The following is a 22,818-nucleotide window of genomic DNA, read 5'->3' as shown; positions in this document are numbered from 1 at the left end:
TTTTTAGGCGCTGCAGTCATGGACTGTACGGCTGGTCCCAGCGGAGGTTCGAGTCCTCCGTCGGACATGGGTGTGTGTGTTTGTCCTTAGGATAATTTAGGTTAAGTAGTGTGTAAGGTTAGGGACTGATGACCTTAGCAGTTAAGTCCCATAAGATTTCACACACATTTGAACATTTAATTTAGAAATTGAATGAATTAAGTGATGAGGTTTTGGAGTGGTCTGAGATAGTGGGACATGCGCAAAATGTGGAGTCTTCGTAACAAGACTGTAGGACATCATTCACACTTGCATTTACTGCCTTGTTTGGCCTTTTATTTCAGAAGCGATTCGTAACACTCTCAGCTGAAATTTCACTACTTCATCGTCGTAGAAACCGTTTTAAGTTCGGAATTATGTCACTGAAAAACCACGTATGCATATCTGGTTTTTGCTTCAAGGCACCGATTAATTCAAATTGAACTAGATCTGGTTTGCTTGCTTTCCTTTTAAGCAGTGTTGATTTCTAAAATGTTTTAACGTCCACCGTGATAAAAACAGGTAACAAGTATAATTTTAAGCGAGAGAACACAAAAGCGTTGGCGACCACATCAACAAACGTCAGATACCGCCAAATGTGACCGCTAACAATGGCCACGTAGCCTGTACTCCATTTGACAGCTTAGTTTGCCGTCGCCGGCAGCCGGTTGTGGCAGTGGGGGCGGCCGGTCTCACACAGCAGCAGCAAGGCAGTCACGTGCCGTTTATCAGGCGTCGGGCAAGCGTGAAATGTCTCGTGCAATGTACCCCCTGACAGCCGTGTACCGACGTCGTTTACACGGCAGCCATACAAGTGTGAAACGACCCCATCGCGGAGGTTGGCAGCAGAAGACGACGAATTATAAGCGGACTAAGTCGTCCGAATCCTACCTACTTCTGACGATTCAGAGCTAGGGATCACTGGGGGTCCGCGCGGGATTAGCCGAGCGGTCTTGGGCGCTGCAGTCATGGACTGTGCGGCTGGTCCCGGCGGAGGTTCGAGTCCTCCCTCGGGCATGGATGTGTGTTTGTCCTTAGGATAATTTAGGTTATGTAGTGTGTAAGCTTAGGGACTGATGACCTTAGCAGTTAAGTCCCAGATTTCACACACATTTTAACATTTTTTTTTTTTTTATCTCTGGGGACCTATGGTCTAAACGAACGCCTTCAGACGCGCAGCGCCACGGCACTTCTGTGGCGCTCAGTGATGAACCTAACGACCTACCGCCACTGGCAGCGTCTAAATGCCACTGGGCCATCACTAGCAGAACATTGCTTCCAAAAGCGGCCTTCACACGACACCACTCTGTGGCCAAAAACCATACTCTGTTCAGAATTACTTTAGGATTGGCACTTTGGCAGGAATACATGGAGGCGTGGAGCAAGAGGGTTGCCACGTCCCACACGGGACACACACGTAATCTTACAGATCATTCAAACCGGCAGACTATTCAGTGTACGAATATGGAACTGGGGGCAGTGTGTTCTGGAAGAGCTGCACTGTATTTTCATTTTAACATTATTTATTGCAACACGTTATTAAGACGATTTACGGGCAGTTTACGAAAGTTCTTTTGCTGGCGGCTGTCAACCGAATTTTCGACATGCGGGGAATTTTTTGTTATAAAAGTTAGGTGAACATCTTCAAAATACGTCACATTTTCATCTACCGCACACCGAAACCCTGTCAGTTTTCCAAGACAAGATAATGTTAGCTAAATGTGATGCACAATGGACCATTCACGTGGCAAGTAAGTCGCCCGTATGGTTTCGTTACGGGAAACTGTTCGCTAGGTTTATAATTCACCTTGATGTCCTCGCTTGGTGCGAACTGTAGCAGCGAGGAAGCGAGCAACGGTGCGCGGACCGATGTTGCAGACCAAATGAGCTGGTATAATAATTTTGCAAATTAATTCCTCTGATTTAGCTAACTTGTAATTTTTATTCTATAAAATAGCAGGATGAAAATCAAGAACTCGTAGATGTATTTCAAGAAGTAGATGTGAATAATAACTGACGAAATATTACTTCACAGTGAGTAAGGCTACAAATCACTCTTACATAAAAATTGCGTTAATAATGCTGGGCCAAATTTTCCTTGGTTTAACCATTTCTGCTTCAATAACATTTCAAATAAACTGTAAATAACTACATTTCTGTCATAAATGAACTATTGTTACTGTCCTCAGACGACTCAGAGAATATCGCTTTCACTTTACACCACCGCAAGTAATCCACTTGAATATCGATGTGGACAACTGACCAGTAGAGTTTTTCGGCGAGCAACGAGATATCTGCGTGAGCAGCGATGTGCCACCCGCAAGGCTGCTGCGTACATGTACTCTACCACCACTGCTGTTGTGGACAATTTCACAGGGCACGGGCCCTCATAGGTACATCCAAATGTAATAGACGAATAACATTGCTTAGCTGGGTGGTAACGTTTTTACCTCCCATGCATTGGGCCCGGGTCCGATTCACGGCCGGGTCGGAGATTTTCTCCACCCGTGGACTGGGTGTTGTCATCATTTCATCCTCTTCATCGGCCGCAAGTCGCCCAATGTGGCGCCAAATGAAATAAGACTTGCACTTGGCGGCCGAACTCGAATGGGACATCCCGACCAACAATGCCAAACGATCACTTCATTTCATTTACCACTTTCTACAGGAGTACCCCAAGATATTTTTTTTTCCTTTATTGATTTTCGATTTCCCCTCCCACAGGCGGGGTCGGCGAGGGGGGGGGGGGGGGGGGGGGGGGCTGACAGCAGTTTAATACGCTGCTCTACAGCCGAGAGACGAGTTAAACAAACAATGGTAAGATAACAAACAACGTATAAAAAATGCGATAAAAACACGACGTCGACGATGCGGATGAAGGCACACAGTAAGTAGACAGGCATAATTAAAAAGACATGGCGACAGTCTGGAGTCTGTTCGCTCGAGATAAAAAAAAAAAAAACTAGCAACAGTATGGTGGCTGTTCGCAACACTGACAGGAGACGCTCAGCACTGAGCATTCACTGAAAATAGCGCTATAGGCGACACTATCCAGCAATCTATGTCTCATCCAAAACCATTTTGCATTCAAAAGGAGAGTAAAACTTGCCCTGTTACCATTGACATAGCTTCCCTCTTAGCATATTCCAGCTGTACACCTTTCTATCAAACAACAAATCAGTATTTTGGTCTCTTTGTCAACACTGTCCATGCTTTCCTCAGTCCTTTTTACTTGAGTTTTCTTCCTTCCATTTCACCTGCTAAGTTTACCCCATTATTATCTCTTTTCTCTGGACCAATCAACTGCTTCTCCAGATCTGATTCCACATCTGTATCTACATACACACTGTGCAAGCCATTGTATCATTCATGGAGGAGGGTACCTTGTACCACAACTAGTCATTTCATTTCCTGTTCCACTCACAAATAAAGAAAGAGAAAAATGGCTTTCTGTAAGCCTCTGTAAGAGCCCTAGTTTCTCTTCTCTTGTCTTCTTGGTTCTTATGTCAAATGTGCATTACCAGTAGTAGAATCATTCTGCAGACAGCTTCAAATGGCAGTCATTTAAATTATCTCAATAGTGTTCCATTGAAAGAATGTTATGTTTCTTCCAGAAATTCCCACTTGAGTTTATGAAGCAACTCCATAATACACGAATATTGAACAAACTTATCGGTAACAAATCTAGCAGCTCGCATCTGAATTGCTTCAATGTCTTCCTTTAATTTCTTCTAGACTGATACCATACCTTTTGTTACATGTCATTATGCACATTTGACAAGAAAATGAAAAAATGAGGAAATTACTTAACATAATGTTAATGAGACTGACTTAGCATTACTATATTATTATTATTTTAACATCATGATTATTATTATTATTCTAAAGTGTGTACTGCTCATGTGCAATGTGTAATGTTAACTCACTAAAATGTCTTGACAGGTGAAATAAATTCATGAATGAATGAATAATGGTATGAAAGTAAGCTGAGAATGTCAACTTTTTCATTGCAGATAATGATTTTTATAGGCCTTTCAGCTATTAGAATTGCTCCACCCCAAAGAAAGTCGGTGGCATAATTTGGGACGATGAGAAGTTTGCAACTTTTCTTAATCACCTTAGAGACAGTGCAGGCCTTATTAGTGGCTTGCTTTTGGGCGTTCTGGCTTATCACAAATACAAAACTGCCAAGACACTACTGCTACTTGTCATCAATGAGACTACTTTTAGCAATAACATGCCGTCTTCACTCTGGCATTGCCAGTGAATTCTAATTGACCCAATGTTTCTGCCTGGGTGTGCACTATTGATTGGCTCCTAAATCTGCCAGAGAACATTTAAACAGCTAACATATGAGGAGGCACTGCTGGAGTTTAAACTTTCACTTGTTGACAGAATGCAGGCACTATCACAACACTGTATTCCAATCAACAACTAACAGCACTATGCTGCAGTTGACACCCAGTACATCTTCACTGACACCAATTTCGCAAAACCCCAGCTGAGCTGCCCCAACGTTCCATGCTGCCGCTGACTGCTGGATGACAGCTACACCAACCCAAACCAGGACGTCCTCCCCCCCCCCCCTCCCCCTTTACCAGCCTGAGTGCCCTTCACAGCCTCGGCAGACAAAAGTCATGTACCACAACAGCTGAGGTTATCACCCTCCCATCTGGCCACTGACCTGACTTTGTGTATAAATAAAAGCCGTGCCAACCGAGTGCTTCCATGCCCAACACACAATAATACTACTGCTGATTTCATACTAGATTTGGGCAGGATGTACAGAGCTACAGGCAATCCTGTGCCGACACAAACTAATACAGCAACCTGACATAGGTGCATTGGGCCACTGTCCATAAACAAGATGCCTCTGCACACCACAACAAAACAGCACTAATCATTTTTTCAACAGGCATGTGGCTCCTGACTATTTGTCCATGACAGAAGCCTGCACACATATTTCCTCCTCAATACTGAGGCCAATGTGACCACTCTATCACCTACTCTCACGCCTGCTACACTGTCTCTGTCACCACTGCAACGGCATGCAACCAATGACACTGTAACCACAGTTTCTGGAACTGCACACATCACACTCAATCTTGGCACAGATAAGCAAATACCTTGGACATTACCAGTGGCAGAGACAGCTGAACCAGTGCAGGGAGCTGACTTCCTCAGGAACTACCAACTATTGTCAGATTTAAATAGTTCCCTCCTACTATGATGAGACAGCCAGTAATTGATCCATGGTGCGGTCAGTGATGCACTACTTGCTGGCACTACAACACTTTCAGTCATGCTGCCACCTCTCGACACCCCATTTGACCTGAAGCTACAAAGTGAAGCACTTTCCAACCAGCTACACTTAAAGACAGCCAATTGTGCATCATTACATCATGACAACAAGGTCGCATGCCTCACCACCAATGAACAATTATGGCAACTTTTGTTTCATTGTTGTCACTGTAGAGTCTTGTACCAGGGGAAGCAAGGGAGATGATGTTTGGTGCTGGTACCCTCGTTATACAACACAACTGCACGCATATATTAACAGAGTTCTTTATTTGCCGGAACAGAAAGGTACTTATCTGTAAGCTAGTCTATGTATTGTGGTACAAGCTCTTCTGTAATAGTCCATGTTAGCCTCACTGTTGGTGAAACACAAGTCCCGCTATGAACACTATTCCAGTCACTATTTACTGAGACTGAGACTCTGACTCTCTCTGACTGTGTCTGCGACTGTAACTATGACTGACTGGGCCCTCTAGTCTGCAGCAGCTTTCTAATCACTGGCAGTCAAGACGGCATTAGCAGCACATTGCTTGCAAGTCTGTCTTTAGCCTCTCTCCTGATAGGTGTGCTTGATTCAGCACCTTTTATTAATCTCCTTGAAACCTCTTTGCCGACCGCTGTGTTGGTGACAGCTTACACCAGCACAACCCCCCCCCCCCCCTCCCCAAATGCCTCACCATTGTCGTGTAGGGAGGCTGCAAACAACAACTAGGGTGGAGGCAGGATGCTGGATGTAGAGATGAGCCAGGAATCATGACTGTGAAAGACGGCATACTCCTGACCATAACCCACCATCTGGCTTGCGAGGCAACAGGAACATGCTCCAGAAAACTGCTGCCAGGGCATGTCCAGGCTGAGGGCATGTCCTGGGGTGATGATGGCTAAGGCAATGGTCATGGCAGGTCCAGGTCCATTGGGTCAGTGAGTGGGGACAGTGGGGGCGAGGGCACATCACCCATCCGCTACTCCTTGGGTGCCCTGGTGGCACCAGTGGGCAGCTGCGAAGGCCGCGTGGTCCTGTGAGGCTGTGAATCTGGGGGAAGAATAGCAGTAGAATCATGAAGCAAATGACATGCACAAATTTGGCTCTGGTGGCCGTGCTGCAAACCTTTGAGACCTGCAATTAAGTACATAAAAGAGCCATTGCATTCCTGGGTCATGCCTCTTTTCCATCATCCACGGTTGCCATTAACCTTGAAAAGAACAAGATCTTGTGGTGCAAAGTGGTACTTGCAGAACATTGGCAGCGCTGGACACTGTGATAGATGTAACAAGTGTAGCAGCATCCGATGACGATGGCCATGCAGAAGTTCTGCCAGTGATGGTCCGTCTCGTGGGTGCGAGTGATAAGAGGTGAGAAAAAGTTCCAGCGCCTTTTCCTGGGTGTGGGTGGTGTGAAGCTTGGCCATCTGTTGTTTGATAGTGAGTATGGAGTGATCTGCTTCTCCATTGGATTGCAGGTGAAATGGAGCACTTGTTAGATGACAAATGCCATTGCGTTCACAAAGCTGTTCAAAGTCACATGAAGTGAACTGTGGTCCATCGTCTGACACAAGTACTTCTGGTAAACGTTTGATGCAAAATATGGAGGACAACACTTGAATGGTGCTACATGATGTTCAGTTCAATGGCACTGCAAATGGAAACTTGCTAAAAGAGTCTACCACTGTGAACCAACAAGAGGTCCAAAATGCAATATCAATGTGCACTCGTTGCCATGGCGATTGCATCTTGTGCCAAGCTGAGAATGTTTGTGGGGGGAGCGGATTGGTTCTCCACATATGCATAATACTGTGCCGTCATCTGTTCGGTGTGGGTGTCCATGCCCTGCCAAGTAAGTACAGTGCCATCAGGCTAGCTGTTTAGTGTGAAGAATTCGCCAATGTCCTTGGTGGAGCAATCACAACACATCCTTTTGCAACACTTTGGAAAAAAGCACATGCAATTGTCCACTGTGATTTTGAACTAGACTCACACCTTGTTGTATCAAATGGTTATGCTGATATGCAAAATATCAGTGCACAGCTCAGTTCTGGACATTGTTCAATGGATGAGGCCAAGACTTGTGAACGTAATGCAACAAAATCGTGATATTTGGGTCTGCTTCTGGTCCTGTGTTATTTTTCTGTAGTGTGAGGGAAGAGATTCCAGCAATTCAGAGTCCAACAACAATATGAAAATTGTGAGAGCACCTTGATGCAAAACACTTTGTTATTTGTTTACTTATTTATTCCCCAAACTAGTTTTGGTGACAAATCTCACTATCATCAGTGGGTTCTTTAAATCTTATTTATTGTATGTTATGGCATCAAGGCAAACTCACAACTCCCATATTATTGTTTTTTTTTTTTTAATGCAAACACAGAACAAATGGAAGAGTTCAAAGATAAATTCAGAGTCCTGTGCATTGATTTGGCAACAAGATGTGGCAGATGCATCAAAATCAGAGTCTGGGCTAGTAGGAAGGTGAGATAGGGCTTCTGCATTGCTATGCTTTGCTGTGGGTCTGTACACAGTTTCATACTGATACTGCGAAAGCACCAAAGCCCGATGTTGCAATTTTTGAGCAGTGCATATTGGAACCAGTTTCGATGGATGAAATAAGGACTGCAAAGGCTTGTGATCTGTCACTAAAAAGAACTTGTGATCATACAAATAGTAATTGCATTTTTTCACACCATACACAACAGTGAGAGCCTCTTTTTCTATTTGATAGTAATTGCACTGAGCTTGAGTTAACAACTTTGAGGCAAAAGCAATAAGTGTGTCTTGCACACCAATCCTGTGTGAAAGCAAAGCACTCACCCCAAAGGAAGAAGCATCAACTTGCAAAACTACTTGCTTGACAGGGTCAAAGTGCACTAAACACCTGTCACTAAGCAAGGTGTTTCTGAGTTTCTGACATGCATCTTGATAGTCTTTAGTCCACACAAAAGGTATATTTTTGCAATCAAAGCGATGCAGTGGACCATGATCTGAGCAGCTTTTGCCTAATACTGACTGCAGTTGAGACACATTGTGAGGAATAGGCAATTCAAGGATTGCAAGCAAATGAGATCGGAGGTGGTGCACACCCTGACTGTTTATCACATGACCTAAGTATTGTAGTTCAGTTTGAAAAAAAGTCACACTTTTTGAGACGACACTTGCGTCCTGCTTCTGACAACAGTTGAAAAAGAGTATGCAAATTGGTAATGTGTTCCTCTCGTGTAAGACCTGGGACAACAATGTCGTCAAGGTAATTTGAACAAAATGGCACTTTTGCAGTCAGCTTTTACAAGTATGAAAAATGGAGGGTGCAGCAGAGCTGCCAAAGGGCAAGCACAAATATTTGAACAGCCTTAAGTGAGTATTTATTATAAACATTTTCCGTGATTCTTCATCCAATCGAATTTGCAAGTAGGCATCATGCAAATCTATGTCCATGAGTTCCTCAGAGCAAGGTAATGGATAAGTATCAACACAAATGCAGTTGTGACCGGAAGGCTTAGGCAACAAAACGAGAGGACATGCTCACTGACTAGCTTGAATGGGAGCAATTACACCATTATCTTGCAATTCTTTCAATTCACTGGCTACATTGTCTTTCAATGTAATGTGCTACAAAGTTATTAGTTTTTCCCATTCCTTCTGTAAATAGTTCAGGAAATTCTTTAAGCAAGCTAGTGATATTCTCTTTTGGTGCAAATGTAGAGACTGACAGCACATTGTTGTGGATGCTAAGGCCAAACAAATCAAAGATATCTTTACCAAAATAAACTCCTGGAAATTGAAATAAGAACACCGTGAATTCATTGTCCCAGGAAGGGGAAACTTTATTGACACATTCCTGGGGTCAGATACATCACATGATCACACTGACAGAACCACAGGCACATAGACACAGGCAACAGAGCATGCACAATGTCGGCGCTAGTACAGTGTATATCCACCTTTCGCAGCAATGCAGGCTGCTATTCTCCCATGGAGACGATCGTAGAGATGCTGGATGTAGTCCTGTGGAACGGCTTGCCATGCCATTTCCACCTGGCGCCTCAGTTGGACCAGCGTTCGTGCTGGACGTGCAGACCGCGTGAGACGACGCTTCATCCAGTCCCAAACATGCTCAATGGGGGACAGATCCGGAGATCTTGCTGGCCAGGGTAGTTGACTTACACCTTCCAGAGCACGTTGGGTGGCACGGGATACATGCGGACGTGCATTTTCCTGTTGGAACAGCAAGATCCCTTGCCGGTCTAGGAATGGTAGAACGATGGGTTCGATGACGGTTTGGATGTACCGTGCACTATTCAGTGTCCCCTCGACAATCACCAGTGGTGTACAGCCAGTGTAGGAGATCGCTCCCCACACCATGATGCCGGTTGTTGGCCCTGTGTGCCTTGGTCGTATGCAGTCCTGATTGTGGCGCTCACCTGCACGGCGCCAAACACGCATACGACCATGGCACCAAGGCAGAAGCGACTCTCATCGCTGAAGACGACACGTCTCCATTCGTCCCTCCATTCACGCCTGTCGCGACACCACTGGAGGCGGGCTGCACAATGTTGGGGCGTGAGCGGAAGACGGCCTAACAGTGTGCGGGACCGTAGCCCAGCTTCATGGAGACGGTTGCGAATGGTCCTCGCCGATACCCCAGGAGCAACAGTGTCCCTAATTTGCTGGGAAGTGGCGGTGCGGTCCCCTACGGCACTGCGTAGGATCCTACGGTCTTGGCGTGCATCCGTGCGTCGCTGCGGTCCGGTCCCAGGTCGACGGGCACGTGCACCTTCCGCCGACCACTGGCGACAACATCGATGTACTGTGGAGACCTCATGCCCCACGTGTTGAGCAATTCGGCGGTACGTCCACCCGGCCTCCCGCATGCCCACTATACGCCCTCGCTCAAAGTCCGTCAGCTGCACATACGGTTCACGTCCATGCTGTCGCGGCATGCTACCAGTGTTAAAGACTGCGATGGAGCTCCGTATGCCACGGCAAACTGGCTGACACTGACGGCGGCGGTGCACAAATGCTGCGCAGCTAGCGCCATTCGACGGCCAACACCGCGGTTCCTGGTGTGTCCGCTGTGCCGTGCGTGTGATCATTGCTTGTACAGCCCTCTCGCAGTGTCCGGAGCAAGTATGGTGGGTCTGACACACCGGTGTCAATGTGTTCTTTTTTCCATTTCCAGGAGTGTATGTTCTCACTGTCTCTTGACATCAACACAGAAAAATTCACTGTCCTAGTATGAGATTTGTAAGTGGCAGGCAAACTACACTGTCCAAGCACAGGAATTTCCTGTCTGTTGTAAGCAGTGAGATGCTTGCTAGATTTAGAAAGGCAAGGTGAGCCTAGCTGTTCATATGTGGCACAATTAAGCAACATTACTGATGCACCTGTATCTAACTGAAAATTCACATGATGGCCAGCAATTTGTAATGAGACAAATAGTTTGTTAGAACATCATTGCACAACACTAGGGTGAGAAGTAGGCACAACATTAATCTTACTTTTGTCAGACCCTGTTGTAGGTTTGGAAACCATAACGTTCACGGGCAAACCTGTCTTTTAAGGCGAGCTAAACATCTAGGGCAAGACTTCACTAAGTTCAAGTCTGTTTGCCTGTCTACACACTTATTGTTGTGGCTGCTTCGGGTGCTTGCAAGCAAGGGATGACTTGACCCAAAAAATTAGAGCCTGGTCAAACTTATCAGTCGCAATGGCACCCGAATCATATTACTCTAAGACTTGCAACACTTGAGCAAGTGATGGATCAGAATACTTTAGGATCTGTTCCTGTATTCTACTATCAGGGACACTGAATGTTATTGCATCCCTAATCTTTAAATCACTGTAAAAGTTGCCACAACTACACTTAAATTTACACTTCCAAGCCATGCCCATTAATTCTGAGTACCACTCAAGCTATGTCTTTTCCAGCTTTTTCTGCAAGCAAAAAAGCTAATATCTAGCTGCAGCTACTTGGAAGTGCTGGTCATAACATTGAGTTAATGCAGCGGTTACTTAATCATAACTGAGTTCGTCGGGAGACATGGTTGGGAATAGTTTTTGTATTAACCTGAACACTGGGTACCCCACACTCGAAAGAAAGTATTATAGCTTGACAATGCCTTGAACATGGTGAACTTGACAATGTGCTTGGAACTGTGTTAGGTATTTGAGCCATTCCTCTTCTGTGTTGTTAAATTGTCGAACGTTGGTATGGTGGTCGGCGGTATTTATTGGGCTGGTCGGTCAGTCGGTTGTTGTTGTGCAGCCGACTCAGTCTGTGCAGACATTAGTTGTTTTATTCCCATCAGCAAGGCAGCAATTTGTTGGTTCTGAAATTGAAAAGCTTGTTTAGAGCCATCACATTGGCCATCTGCAGGTGAGGCACAGGGCCAGGGGTGGGAGTGAAGTAGCCATGGTTTACACAAATACGTTATAGCAAAAATGCAAGCAAAGACACTGAAAAAAGAAATTTGATTAGTTCTGCAGCTCCCCTCCTGGTATACCCCTTCAAGAACACAACAAATTAGCAAAATGATCACCCCTGCAACTAAAACACAAGAGAAGCAATCAAAATCTTTGGCCAAATTGATTAACTTCAATCTGCACAGAATTATACTCATTGCCACTGTAGAATCTTGTACCAGGGGAAGCAAGGGAGAGGATGTTGTTTGATGGCCAGTGTCCTTTCTCTACAAACACAGCTGCACCCTTGTATTAACAGGTTCTTTATTTACCAGAACAGAAAGCTACTTATCTTTAAGCTAGTCCATGTGTTGTGGTACAAGCTCTTCCATAATAGTCCATGTTAGTCTCACTGCTGGTGAAGTAGAAGTCCCGCTATGAACACTACTCCAGTCATTATTTACTGACTGAGACTGAGACTCTTGAATCTCTCTGACTGTGACTGGCTGGGCCCTCTGGTCTGAAATGGCTTTCTAATCACTGGTGGTCGAGGGAGTGTTAGCAGCACATTGCTTGCAGGTCTGTCTTTGGCCTCTCTCCTCATAGGCATGCTTGATTCAGTGCCTATTATGGATCTTCTTGCATCCTCTTTGTCGACCGGTGTGCTGGCAACAGCTTACACTATCACAGAGACAAATCATGGACACCACCACATCACTATATACAGGCCAATAGCATCTCAACAATCTTAATAATCTCGACACTGATCACTAGCATGCCGCTGCTACTACGGACACTTCTCAGGTTAGTGGAGTGACACAATCCCCACTCGAGTGTGCTCCTGAGAGAATGCTGTGTGACATTAAAAGTGACAGTAAATCACATCACACCCCACTTCCTGGACTCACTCCACAGTCCCGCATTAGACCACATACAGTCTGCGACATGTGGGATGGTACAGTCCACCACATTACAACCACACCAGGACCTCTGCCCATCACTGCCCCCATCACCTAGTTCCCCACAAACTTTAAGTGGATAAATCTGTGGTGGACAAACTTTTGTGAGCTGACGTAGTCAGGCCGTTAGACAGTGCATGGGCCTCCCCAAACAAACTAGTTCTTAAAAAGTCCTTGGCGCATATGCGGTGACTACTGCTACCTCAGTGCTTGTACAATCATTGACAGCTACCCTATTCCAAATGCATTATTTTTCCCATGCCTTGGCTGGGGCAAAAACAGCATAGCTGCAAATTCCAATTGTGGACAAATGTATACCAAAACTATGATAATCATGCCATTCCTCTACATGCTGTACAGACTAAAAAATATGGCAACGATATGTCAAAGATTCTTTGATAATATACTGTTCAATTTGCCTTTTCTTTATGCCTATCTAGATGATGTTATAATCTTTTCACAAAACAAGCAATAACATGATGACCATGTGCTTATCATCCTTGATAATCTGGCCTCTCACAGGATTGTAATATATGATGACAAGTGCCAACTTCAGCAACCTCACGTGGCCCGTGTCGGGCATCATGTTGACATGTCTCGGATGCATCCTATTCCTGAGAAAACTGACCTGATCCAATCCCAACAACTACCAAGAACTGCATGGGTTTTCAGGGGTCATATGTTTCTACAGGAACCAATTGCCTCATTGTAAATGGCACCTCAAGAGGACACTGCAAATGCAGGTAGCCTTCGTCAAAATAAAAGAGTACCTGTTACACGCCATGACCCTCACCCACCCATCACCCAATGCATGTCCAATTATCGCATCTGATGCTAGCAGTCGTGAGATTAAGGCTGCTTTACAACAAGAGATTGGTGGAATCACTCAGCTGCTCATCATCACACAGCTGCCCACATCACTTCAGACAGATGACACTCCTTCACAGCCTCTCCTCATGCGCTCCACACCACAGGAGGGAAGGGAGAGGTTCTGTGGCGGCATAACATCTTTATCTCTGTAAATGAGGATTGCTGTCCCATGAGACATTAAGAGTTACTATGCTCTGTACGTTCATGGTACTTACACGTGTTATGTGTATATGCTTACTACTAAATAGTGGGGAAATCATATCTCTAGATTGTTTCACTATTCTACTAACACACTGCCTGTACCCCATTTCCCACAGCAGTTTCCACATCAAAACAGATTTAATAGTGTGCTTGAACTTATGTCATGCCTCAGTTACATGATTCATAACATTTGGAACACATTCTCATACATTCACAATAGACTCAGCCAGTTTGGGAGGGGAGAGGATAACTGGTGGTGACAGGAAGGGCATTCAGCCACCCTCTATCACTAACATACATGAAGCTGAAAAAAACATGCCAAAGCTATGAAGTTACAAGAAAAGGTCAATCAGAAGAAGGAGGAGGAGGAGGAGAAGACTTATCAGTACACATTTGCAAACAGTCCTGCTTCTTTCTTGAAACCAAATCAATGTTCACCATCTTCTGCTGGGTTTTGGAATACTGCATTTTTTACTAGAATATGATTTCAGTTTTAATACTGGGAGGCCACATAGTAACAGAAACATAAAATATTTATGTTACATACTATGCTGTGAAAAGTGGAATATGGTAGCAACACTTCAACCGTTCTGGCAAAGAAATTTAATCTTATATGAAACTATTGTGCCAGTACTCAGTTTTGGCACACTTTTATTTGTTGCCTCCAGACCATGTTTATTCAGTTTCAATGCATATGTCTTCTCTGAAATTCATTCATTTTTTCTTGTAAATGTGCAGGGAAAGAATGGAACCAAAAGACCAATTATATATCCATTTTTGTTCATTCTTAGAGAATATATTCATTCAGAATGAAAATTCAGAAATAATTCAAGTGACTAGATTCAATTTCATGCCTGATGTAAACAATGTTCATGCTGTTTACTTTGTACAAACAGATAACTACCTCTGCTGCTAATCTTTTATGATTGAACTTTATTTTGCTGCATTTAACTAATAATAGAGGAAGAACGGAAACAGATATTAACAATTTATTTATTTATTTATTTATTTACAGCTCGAAACATGTATTTAACATGCATGGGAAATGTTACAATAATTACATTTAGATTATTGATACATAATGTATATAGATTACATGCTATTAAGTAAAAGATCATTGAAGTATATTTAACATAGCATTCCTGAGGTCAAATCATGTCAGCACCATACTGTATGGGCACTTCAATATAAGCCACTTTTTAAACTCATTTTTAAAAATTTTACCAGAAAGCTGTTTCAGGTTGTTTGACAGAGAATTATAAAATATTGCTCCCTTAATGACTGGGGTATAATTTGTTAGATTCAATCTTCTGCTCACCATATGAAAGTCTGATTTGTGTCTTGTATCGTAATCATGAATTTCCATATTCCTGTTTGTCACTTTTTTGTCTTTTTTCACTAATAATATTGATTGAAACATATACGCTGCATAGATAGTCATAATATTAAAATTAGCAAATGGGTTTTGCATGAAGTTTTGGGTCTTACTTTTGCCATAGTTCTTATTACTCTTTTCTGCAATACAAATACCCTTCTTATATTGTATTGGCTACGCCCACCCCACAATACAATGCCATAAGATACCCAAAATACGCTATTTTTATTGCTTCAATATCTAGATATTGAACTAATCTCCTTAGTAAATACAGACTAGATGTTATTTTACCACAGACATGATCTATTTGCTGATTCCACGAAAGTCTGTCATCTATATATATCCCCAGAAATTTACATTCTGAACAGGTATTTTCGTGAATGTCCTCATTTACAACAGTATTTTTATTTGAGCCACTTGTCTTAAAATAAATTAAATTAGTTTTGTTAATATTGACCCTCAGGTTTTCTTTGGGCTTTTTCAACAAAATTCTGTACCACGGAATTTAGGCCATCATTACTACGTGCCCAGCAAACCCCAGAGGTGTCATCAGCATACATAGTAACACGATGACTGGTGTCTAATCCTCCAGGGAAATCATTCACATAGCAAATAAACAAGAAGGGGCCCAAGATAGAGCCTTGTGGCACACCAAAATTTATATTTCTTATCTCTGATATTCTTTTTTCGATTACCTCTCCATTATCATACACAACTTCTGTGCATTGTTGTCTATCTTTAAGGTAAGATTCTATTAAAAGCAACAGTTTCCCACTGACACCATTACAAGTAAGTTTACTTAAAAGAGTGCCATGATGGACTCCGTCAAATGCTTTGGAAAGATCTAAAAACACTCCTGCTGTTTTGTAACCCTCATTTATTTTCTCCATCAGACAATGTACAAACTGTACTGCTGCAGATATGGTGCTCCGACCACTTCTAAAGCCATGTTAGAAATCTCCTATTGAGTTATTCGTATTATAGTGCTCAATTAAGATTTCTAGCATTATTTTTTCAATTAATTTACCAAACACTGAGGTTAAGGCAACTGGTCAGTAGTTCTGTGGTTGCTTTCTTTCCCCTTTTTTATATAAAGGTTTAACTATAGCAAGTTTCAGTTTCTTCGGAAACACACCTTCTACAAGTACACAGTTTATTAGATTGACTAATGGCCTGGCTAACTCACCCTTGCATTTTTTCAGGAGAAAAGGAGAAAATTCATCCCATCCAGCTGATCTTTTATTTTTTAGGCTGTCAATTACCTTAGTTATGTCCTTGATGGTTACTGTAGGTAGCTTACAAGAGTCCCGTTCCTTTTCCATATCATATTTAAACTGCTCTCCTGTTTCATGCAAGTATCATTTTCAATAGCATCTATAAAGTAATCATTAAATATATTGCTAACTATATAAGGATCAGAAAAATTATCATTATGTATACTTAACTCTATATTAATGATATGAATTAATAGAGGGAAACATTCCACATGGGAAAAATATACCTAAAAACAAAGATGATGTGACTTACCAATCGAAAGCGCTGGCACGTCGATAGACACACAAACAAACACAAACATACACACAAAATTCAAGCTTGTGTCTGTGTATGTGCGGATGGATATGAGTGTTTGTGCGAGTGTATACCTGTCCTTTTTTCCCCCTAAGGTAAGTCTTTCCGCTCCCGGGATTGGAATGACTCCTTACCCTCTCCCTTAAAACCCACATCCTTTCGTCTTTCCCTCTCCTTCCCTCTTTCCTGATGAGGCAACAGTTTGTTGCAAAAGCTTGAATTTTGTGTGTATGTTTGTGTTTGTTTGTGTGTCTATCGACGTGCCAGCGCTTTCGTTTGGTAAGCCACATCATCTTTGTTTTTAGGTATAACTCTATATTATTAATTTTAGTTTTTTGAATCAGTGTTCCTCATATCATTAACTACTGCCCAGCACAACTTTGAGACACAATCAGAATTTCTAATCTGTTTGCTAATATGTTCTGCTTTCCTTCTCTTTACTTCCTTGCGATACTCATATTTATATTTTATATAATCCTCTTTATATTAATCAATCACAATGTAAGTCTGTGCTTAGGAGTCAATGAACATATTATTGATGTACTTGCCAGTGAGCTCTTACAACAAAATTACATGCTATTTGCTAGACACATAGGGCAGAAAATAGTATATGATTCCTCTGTTTGATGATTATCCTGCAAAATATTGAGCCTGAATGTTATAACATTAAACTGGATTTCAAGAAACGAGCTGTGGAGAGGCAAATGTTAAAGAAAATGATAACACCTCCTTGTTGCACATATGGGAAAAATAATTTCCAACATGATGAATATGTAATAAATGAAATTAATGATAAATTATTGATAATTATTGAAAATATGAGTTCAGTGATTGTATTCTGCAAAACAGTTGCATTTATTCATACATATATATTAACAGTTTTTGAAATCCTACATGCATCTGTGCACTGCCTTTTTTAATGTCATTATGGTCATAATATGAAGCTGTCAATCTGTCAATATTCATGGTTATGTATGATTTTGTAAATGTAACAGTAATCCCAAAATTTGTCATGACATTTCAGGTACTGCTCTTTCTAATAAACACTATGAATATAGATAACTAACGCCTCCTTTCCTTGCTATTAATACTCCAGGACCTTCACAGTTCATTTGGGACACCCCCCCCCCCCCTCTCTCTCTCTCTCTTTCATGCTATAAAAGTGATGACACATATTTCCTCATAAACTGCCTCAGTTTTACCATTCAATGGCTTTCAATATAACAACTAGCACATGTAATATTGAGTTATATAGTGTATATAAGTATATTGATTATATTAATAAACTAATCATAGTTTGAATTTTTCAGCACATGACCTTGCAGGCAGTGAACAAGGTGGCTTCAGTGATCCATACGTTCGACTCAGTCTTGTGCCACCTGTAGACAACCGTAAAAGACAAACAGCCATACACCGTCATGATCCAAATCCATTTTTTAATCAGCATTTCAAATTCCCTGTATCACACCAGGATTTACAGGAAAAAACACTTGTATTGCAGGTAATATTTTCCATCAATTAATAATAATTTAGAGAAAAGCAATAATAATTGTGCTAACATGAAACAAATAAGTAAACACAGTGATATTCATCGTGGATTACTGTTATTTAATAATGAACAGGAAGCAGAAAAAATAGTGTACATTAGTTGATAATAGCAGCCAAAAACGCAAATATTTTGAAAGAGCTTACTTTTCTGCATAATTCATTCAATCAGTCATTGCGTTTCTTAGATTCCTTCACAAGCAGAACTTTCAGGAATATGAAACAATTCAGGATATACAAAAGTAAAAATGAAACTTCTGTTGAATCTGTTCATTTTAGTAACATTAATCGTCACACACAGCTGTATACCATATGCATTTATCTGCAATTCTGTCACTCCTGCAATATGGAGGTGAACTCAGAGAATGATAGTGATATTATCTGCATGACTCATAAATCCAACTTTTGCAGGCACAAGCCTTGGAGCCATGGCCAACATGTCACATGATGATACCTGTTGGCCTTCTACTATAAATAAATACCTGTCATGATGATGGGTGTATCAAGCAGTTCATATTTTGTTACTAAGTAATATATCTCAAAAACTGTTTTAACCTAACTTTCAGAATGTGGGCTGTGCTTTCAGAACTTTTTAGAGTGTTTGGTGGTGTGACTTTCATTCATTATGCTCATGTTACTTGCGGTCATAAAGTTCACCTTCTACTCATTTTTGGCTATTGACTTGGTGTCAGTCTCGCTTTCCATATCCATATTGTTAGTGGCAGTGTGACATGCCTAGTTGATATGAGGCTACAAAACTTAAGAGGCAAAGAGGAACTTAAACCATTGCATGTTAGTAGTACATGATGGATGTAAAGTTTATTGAATTGTAGCTGAAGCAGCTGATTCTTCAACGCCAATTGGAGAGTCCTAAGCCAGAGTGAACGAACTACAAATTTTGTCATTTTAGGTTAGCTATTGATAATGGTGCAGAAAATTATAAAGATTCGTATGGCAATATGAACCAGTACTCTTGAGGGACACTGAGCAATTTTTTTTTATGTTGGCACTTCTGGAGTGTCTCAGATCTACATTTATCTCTGGTGCCAGAGTGAACTAAATCCAGTAACAAGATGGCAGAAGAAGTTGCATACAGGAGTTCAGAAGAGTCAAATGACAGTAATGTTGACATTGAGTGTGGTTCCAGCGATGAATATGTGCCATCCTCACGTCAATCAAGTAGTCAAGGTATGTTTTATACTTAAAACTGCACAAATTTGGCTAAGAATGGTGTACAACATTACTTCGTTGCATGCGATTATTGAAGGCTGCTGTCATATGCAAAAGTGAACTAACTACATGATGATGTGCTGTGCTACCATCTAGGGAGTAAACTGTGAACTACATAGTGGAATACTCACAACTACCGATAGGGACATGTTCCTGATCAATTATTACAGTTGCTGAACATCGAGAATGCCGTCAGCATTAGGAACACAGTTGGTACACTTTGGCAAATGAAATATATGAAAATGCATCGTTTTGACTGCACATCTGTTGTCAACTTTTATTTAACTATTTTACTTGCTAAATTGTATTCATAATTATGTAAGTGGAGAACATGTATGCCATAGTTTTACATTAAGTAACATTTTTTTTTTTTTTTTTCAGAATCCAAAGAACCAATTAGGGTGAAGCGCATCCAGGTAACTGGAAAAAAAATGTTCGGAAGACTCGCAAAAACAGCGGAAACACATTTACATCATCAACGGGACAAACAGTAATGGGAAAAATGTTAAAGGACTACCGCTGTACATGTCTTCACAAATGTTATGAAAAAGTCTCGCTGCAGGATCGACAGTTATTTTTTGATATGTATTACAGTGATGGACGGTATGAAACACAAACAGCTTTGATCGGACGGTCTGTAAAGTCCTTCATTGTGAAGGACAGAAGATCAAATGCTGATGATCCCCTAAGAACATTTACTCGACATTACTTTATTCCTACCACACCAGGTGATGTGAAGGTTTGCAAAAATATGTTCCTAAACACATTGCAAAGATTCACAGAGCTCTTCTGAAAGTGAAGTCTGGTCAACTACAAGACAGAAGAGGAAAACATGAGCCGCATAATAAATTTCCTGAAGAAAGAATTTGTCGCATCAGAGATCATATTAATTGATTTCCATGCTATAGGAGCCACTATTGTCGGAAGGATAGTCCTGATAGGAAGTATCTCTCCTGTCACCTCAATTTGAGCTTGATGTACAGGCTGTATAAAGAGCAACTGATAGCAGAAAATGCAGAGTCTGACGTTATGTCACAATCGTTGTATGAAAAAGTTTTCAAAGCTAAGTTCAACCTCTCATTGAAATTGCCACACAAAGACACATGCAAGAAATGTGATATCTTTCAAATTAAAACCAACTCTCTAAAAGCACTAGAGAACACTTCTGACAATGTGAAAGCTCTTGAAGATGTAAACATGGAAAGAGAGCTACATCATCGACAGGTTGAACTTGCAAGGGCAACACTACGAAAAGACAAAGAGAAAGCAATAAATGGTGAATGCACAGTCCTTGCATTTGATCTGCAAAAGACAATTTTGCTCCCAAAAGTTCCCACTGGTGTTGTGTATTACAAACGTCAACTTTCGTGCTTCAATTTGGGTATCCTTGATATGGGTACATCCAAAGGAACTATGCACCTTTGGCATGAGGGAATAGCAGGTCAAGGACCAGATGAGATAGGATCATGTCTTTGAAACACCTAAATGCTAATCCTACGAAAGAAACTGTTGTGTTTTGGTCACACTCATGTGGTGGCTAAAATAGAAATCAAAAATTTTTAATCCCAGGCCACAATTATCTGCCCAATGACACTGATTTCAGTCATATTGAGAACAAGATGAGATGCAACCAAAACATTTACCATATGCATGAAATCCAGAACATAATGAAAACATGCAGAGTCAAGAAACAAAAGTTCGGTGTGGTGGAAATGAAACGTGATGATTTCTTCAGCTCTGACAGCTTAACATCAGTTTTAAGAAACAGGAAAATAGTTGATGGACTAACTGTAGCTTGGATGAAAATAAGATGCATCAGAATAAGCAAAGAGAAGTCCAATGTAATGCAGTTCAAGTACACACACAATGATGATGTGGAGTACTATGAAGCTAGTTTCTCTAAACGAGCTAGAGGTCAGACACCCAATCTTCACCACATAGCACTGAATCTCAAGTATCCCAGAGGAAGACCACTTACGAGTGCAAAGAAGAAAGATGAGTCAATGCTGTGCTTCATTCCCCCTATTGGCCATGATTTTTACAAGAACTTGCGAAGTGCTGCAGAGATAGCTGGAAATTCCAGTGAAGATGGGTTATCAGAAGATGAATGAGATTCCCGAAAATTCTGTATAAAATGTTCCAGACACAGTTTCCTTATAGTATACAACGTTTTCTGTTGAAGAATGAAACAAGACTGCTATAAACATAACACGTGTCACGAAACAAAAGTGCTTTAATAGTTACATCTGTGCTGAGACAATGTACTTATTCAAACTTTATTTCACTTCCTTATAATCACCATCATTTTTTCAGTCCTGTAACAGGTGCGTTTTCATTGAAAAGCCAATAAACAAGATTCAGTATATGTTAGCAATCTGTTGAAGATCATTTACTGCTCTCAATATCTCATCAGATTTTTTTTTCTGTAGCTGAACTTTAGAGCTGAATATCTTGAAACATGTAATTTGTAGTTGGTTCACTCTGGCATAGGACCCTCCAATTATCAACAGCAAATTTAGAGACTGAGATACCACAGAAAGAACAGAGCTACCTGCAGAAGTGCACAGCAGAGCAGGATAATGTTCCATTATCAGCATCAACACACTGAAACATACACAAGCATTTTCAGCATCTACTCTTCTGGCATTTGACAATTTGAGGAAAAGTTGGAATAAATATCTACAATGATTTATACTGCGTTGCAAGAATAGGAACATTTCTGACACACATGTTCAGTCTGCTTTGTTATTGTCTTCTGTTTGTCAGAAACATGATCTGTGTCACAAACTATGACCACTCACAGAGGCTAGTATCTTATCATTCAGTGTCTTGCGTAGTTTGTTCATTTCAAGATGTAACCATACGTAATGGTAGCTAGGCTAAATTTAGTCAGTGTCAGAAGACAATGAAACAGTCATATAAATCCTGATTGGCTGTGTGTCAAGTGGTGGGAGTTATGTCAGAATGGTCAGTGATGTGAAAATGCAAAGGCAGTGTTTAAAATAAATATTGAGTTTTAAAAAGATCTTTCTCATTACGATATACCAATTGGGTATGCTCACTGTAGAATGAAGCACCACTACACAATCAGGGTGGTCATGGAAGATGTCGTTTTGCAATGGGACAAAGTTCGAGACAAATTAGGAGAGAGAGGACAGGTTGCATGTCATACATAGCTGGAGGCCAGAACCAGATAGAATGTTTGTACATGGCCCAACACTGTGGCTGCACACTGCAGCCAACACAAGATTTCCCTCCCACACTCCTTATTGGCTGTTCTGGTGGCATGTAGGGAATTCTTGATCAGCATATTTTATGAGAACACTGCTTTTACTCCATTGAAGAATATTTGAATTTATG

The 22,818-nt window shown here is 41.5% G+C and overlaps 1 protein-coding gene across 1 annotated transcript in view; it reads left to right on the top strand.

Moving 5' to 3' along the window:
• Positions 1-22,818, top strand: part of LOC124788762 (synaptotagmin-5) — a gene marked incomplete at its 5' end in the record, with an annotated part of 215,669 nt that overhangs the window by 82,828 nt on the left and 110,023 nt on the right. The window contains one exon of the mRNA XM_047256045.1: positions 17,994-18,184. Coding sequence (XP_047112001.1) covers positions 17,994-18,184 — 191 coding nt within the window. The remainder of the gene's footprint in view (positions 1-17,993; positions 18,185-22,818) is intronic.

Source organism: Schistocerca piceifrons, chromosome 3 (genome assembly GCF_021461385.2).
Source record: "Schistocerca piceifrons isolate TAMUIC-IGC-003096 chromosome 3, iqSchPice1.1, whole genome shotgun sequence".
NCBI classification, from domain to species: Eukaryota; Metazoa; Arthropoda; class Insecta; order Orthoptera; family Acrididae; genus Schistocerca; species Schistocerca piceifrons.
This window is presented reverse-complemented; position numbering and strand designations above follow the sequence as displayed.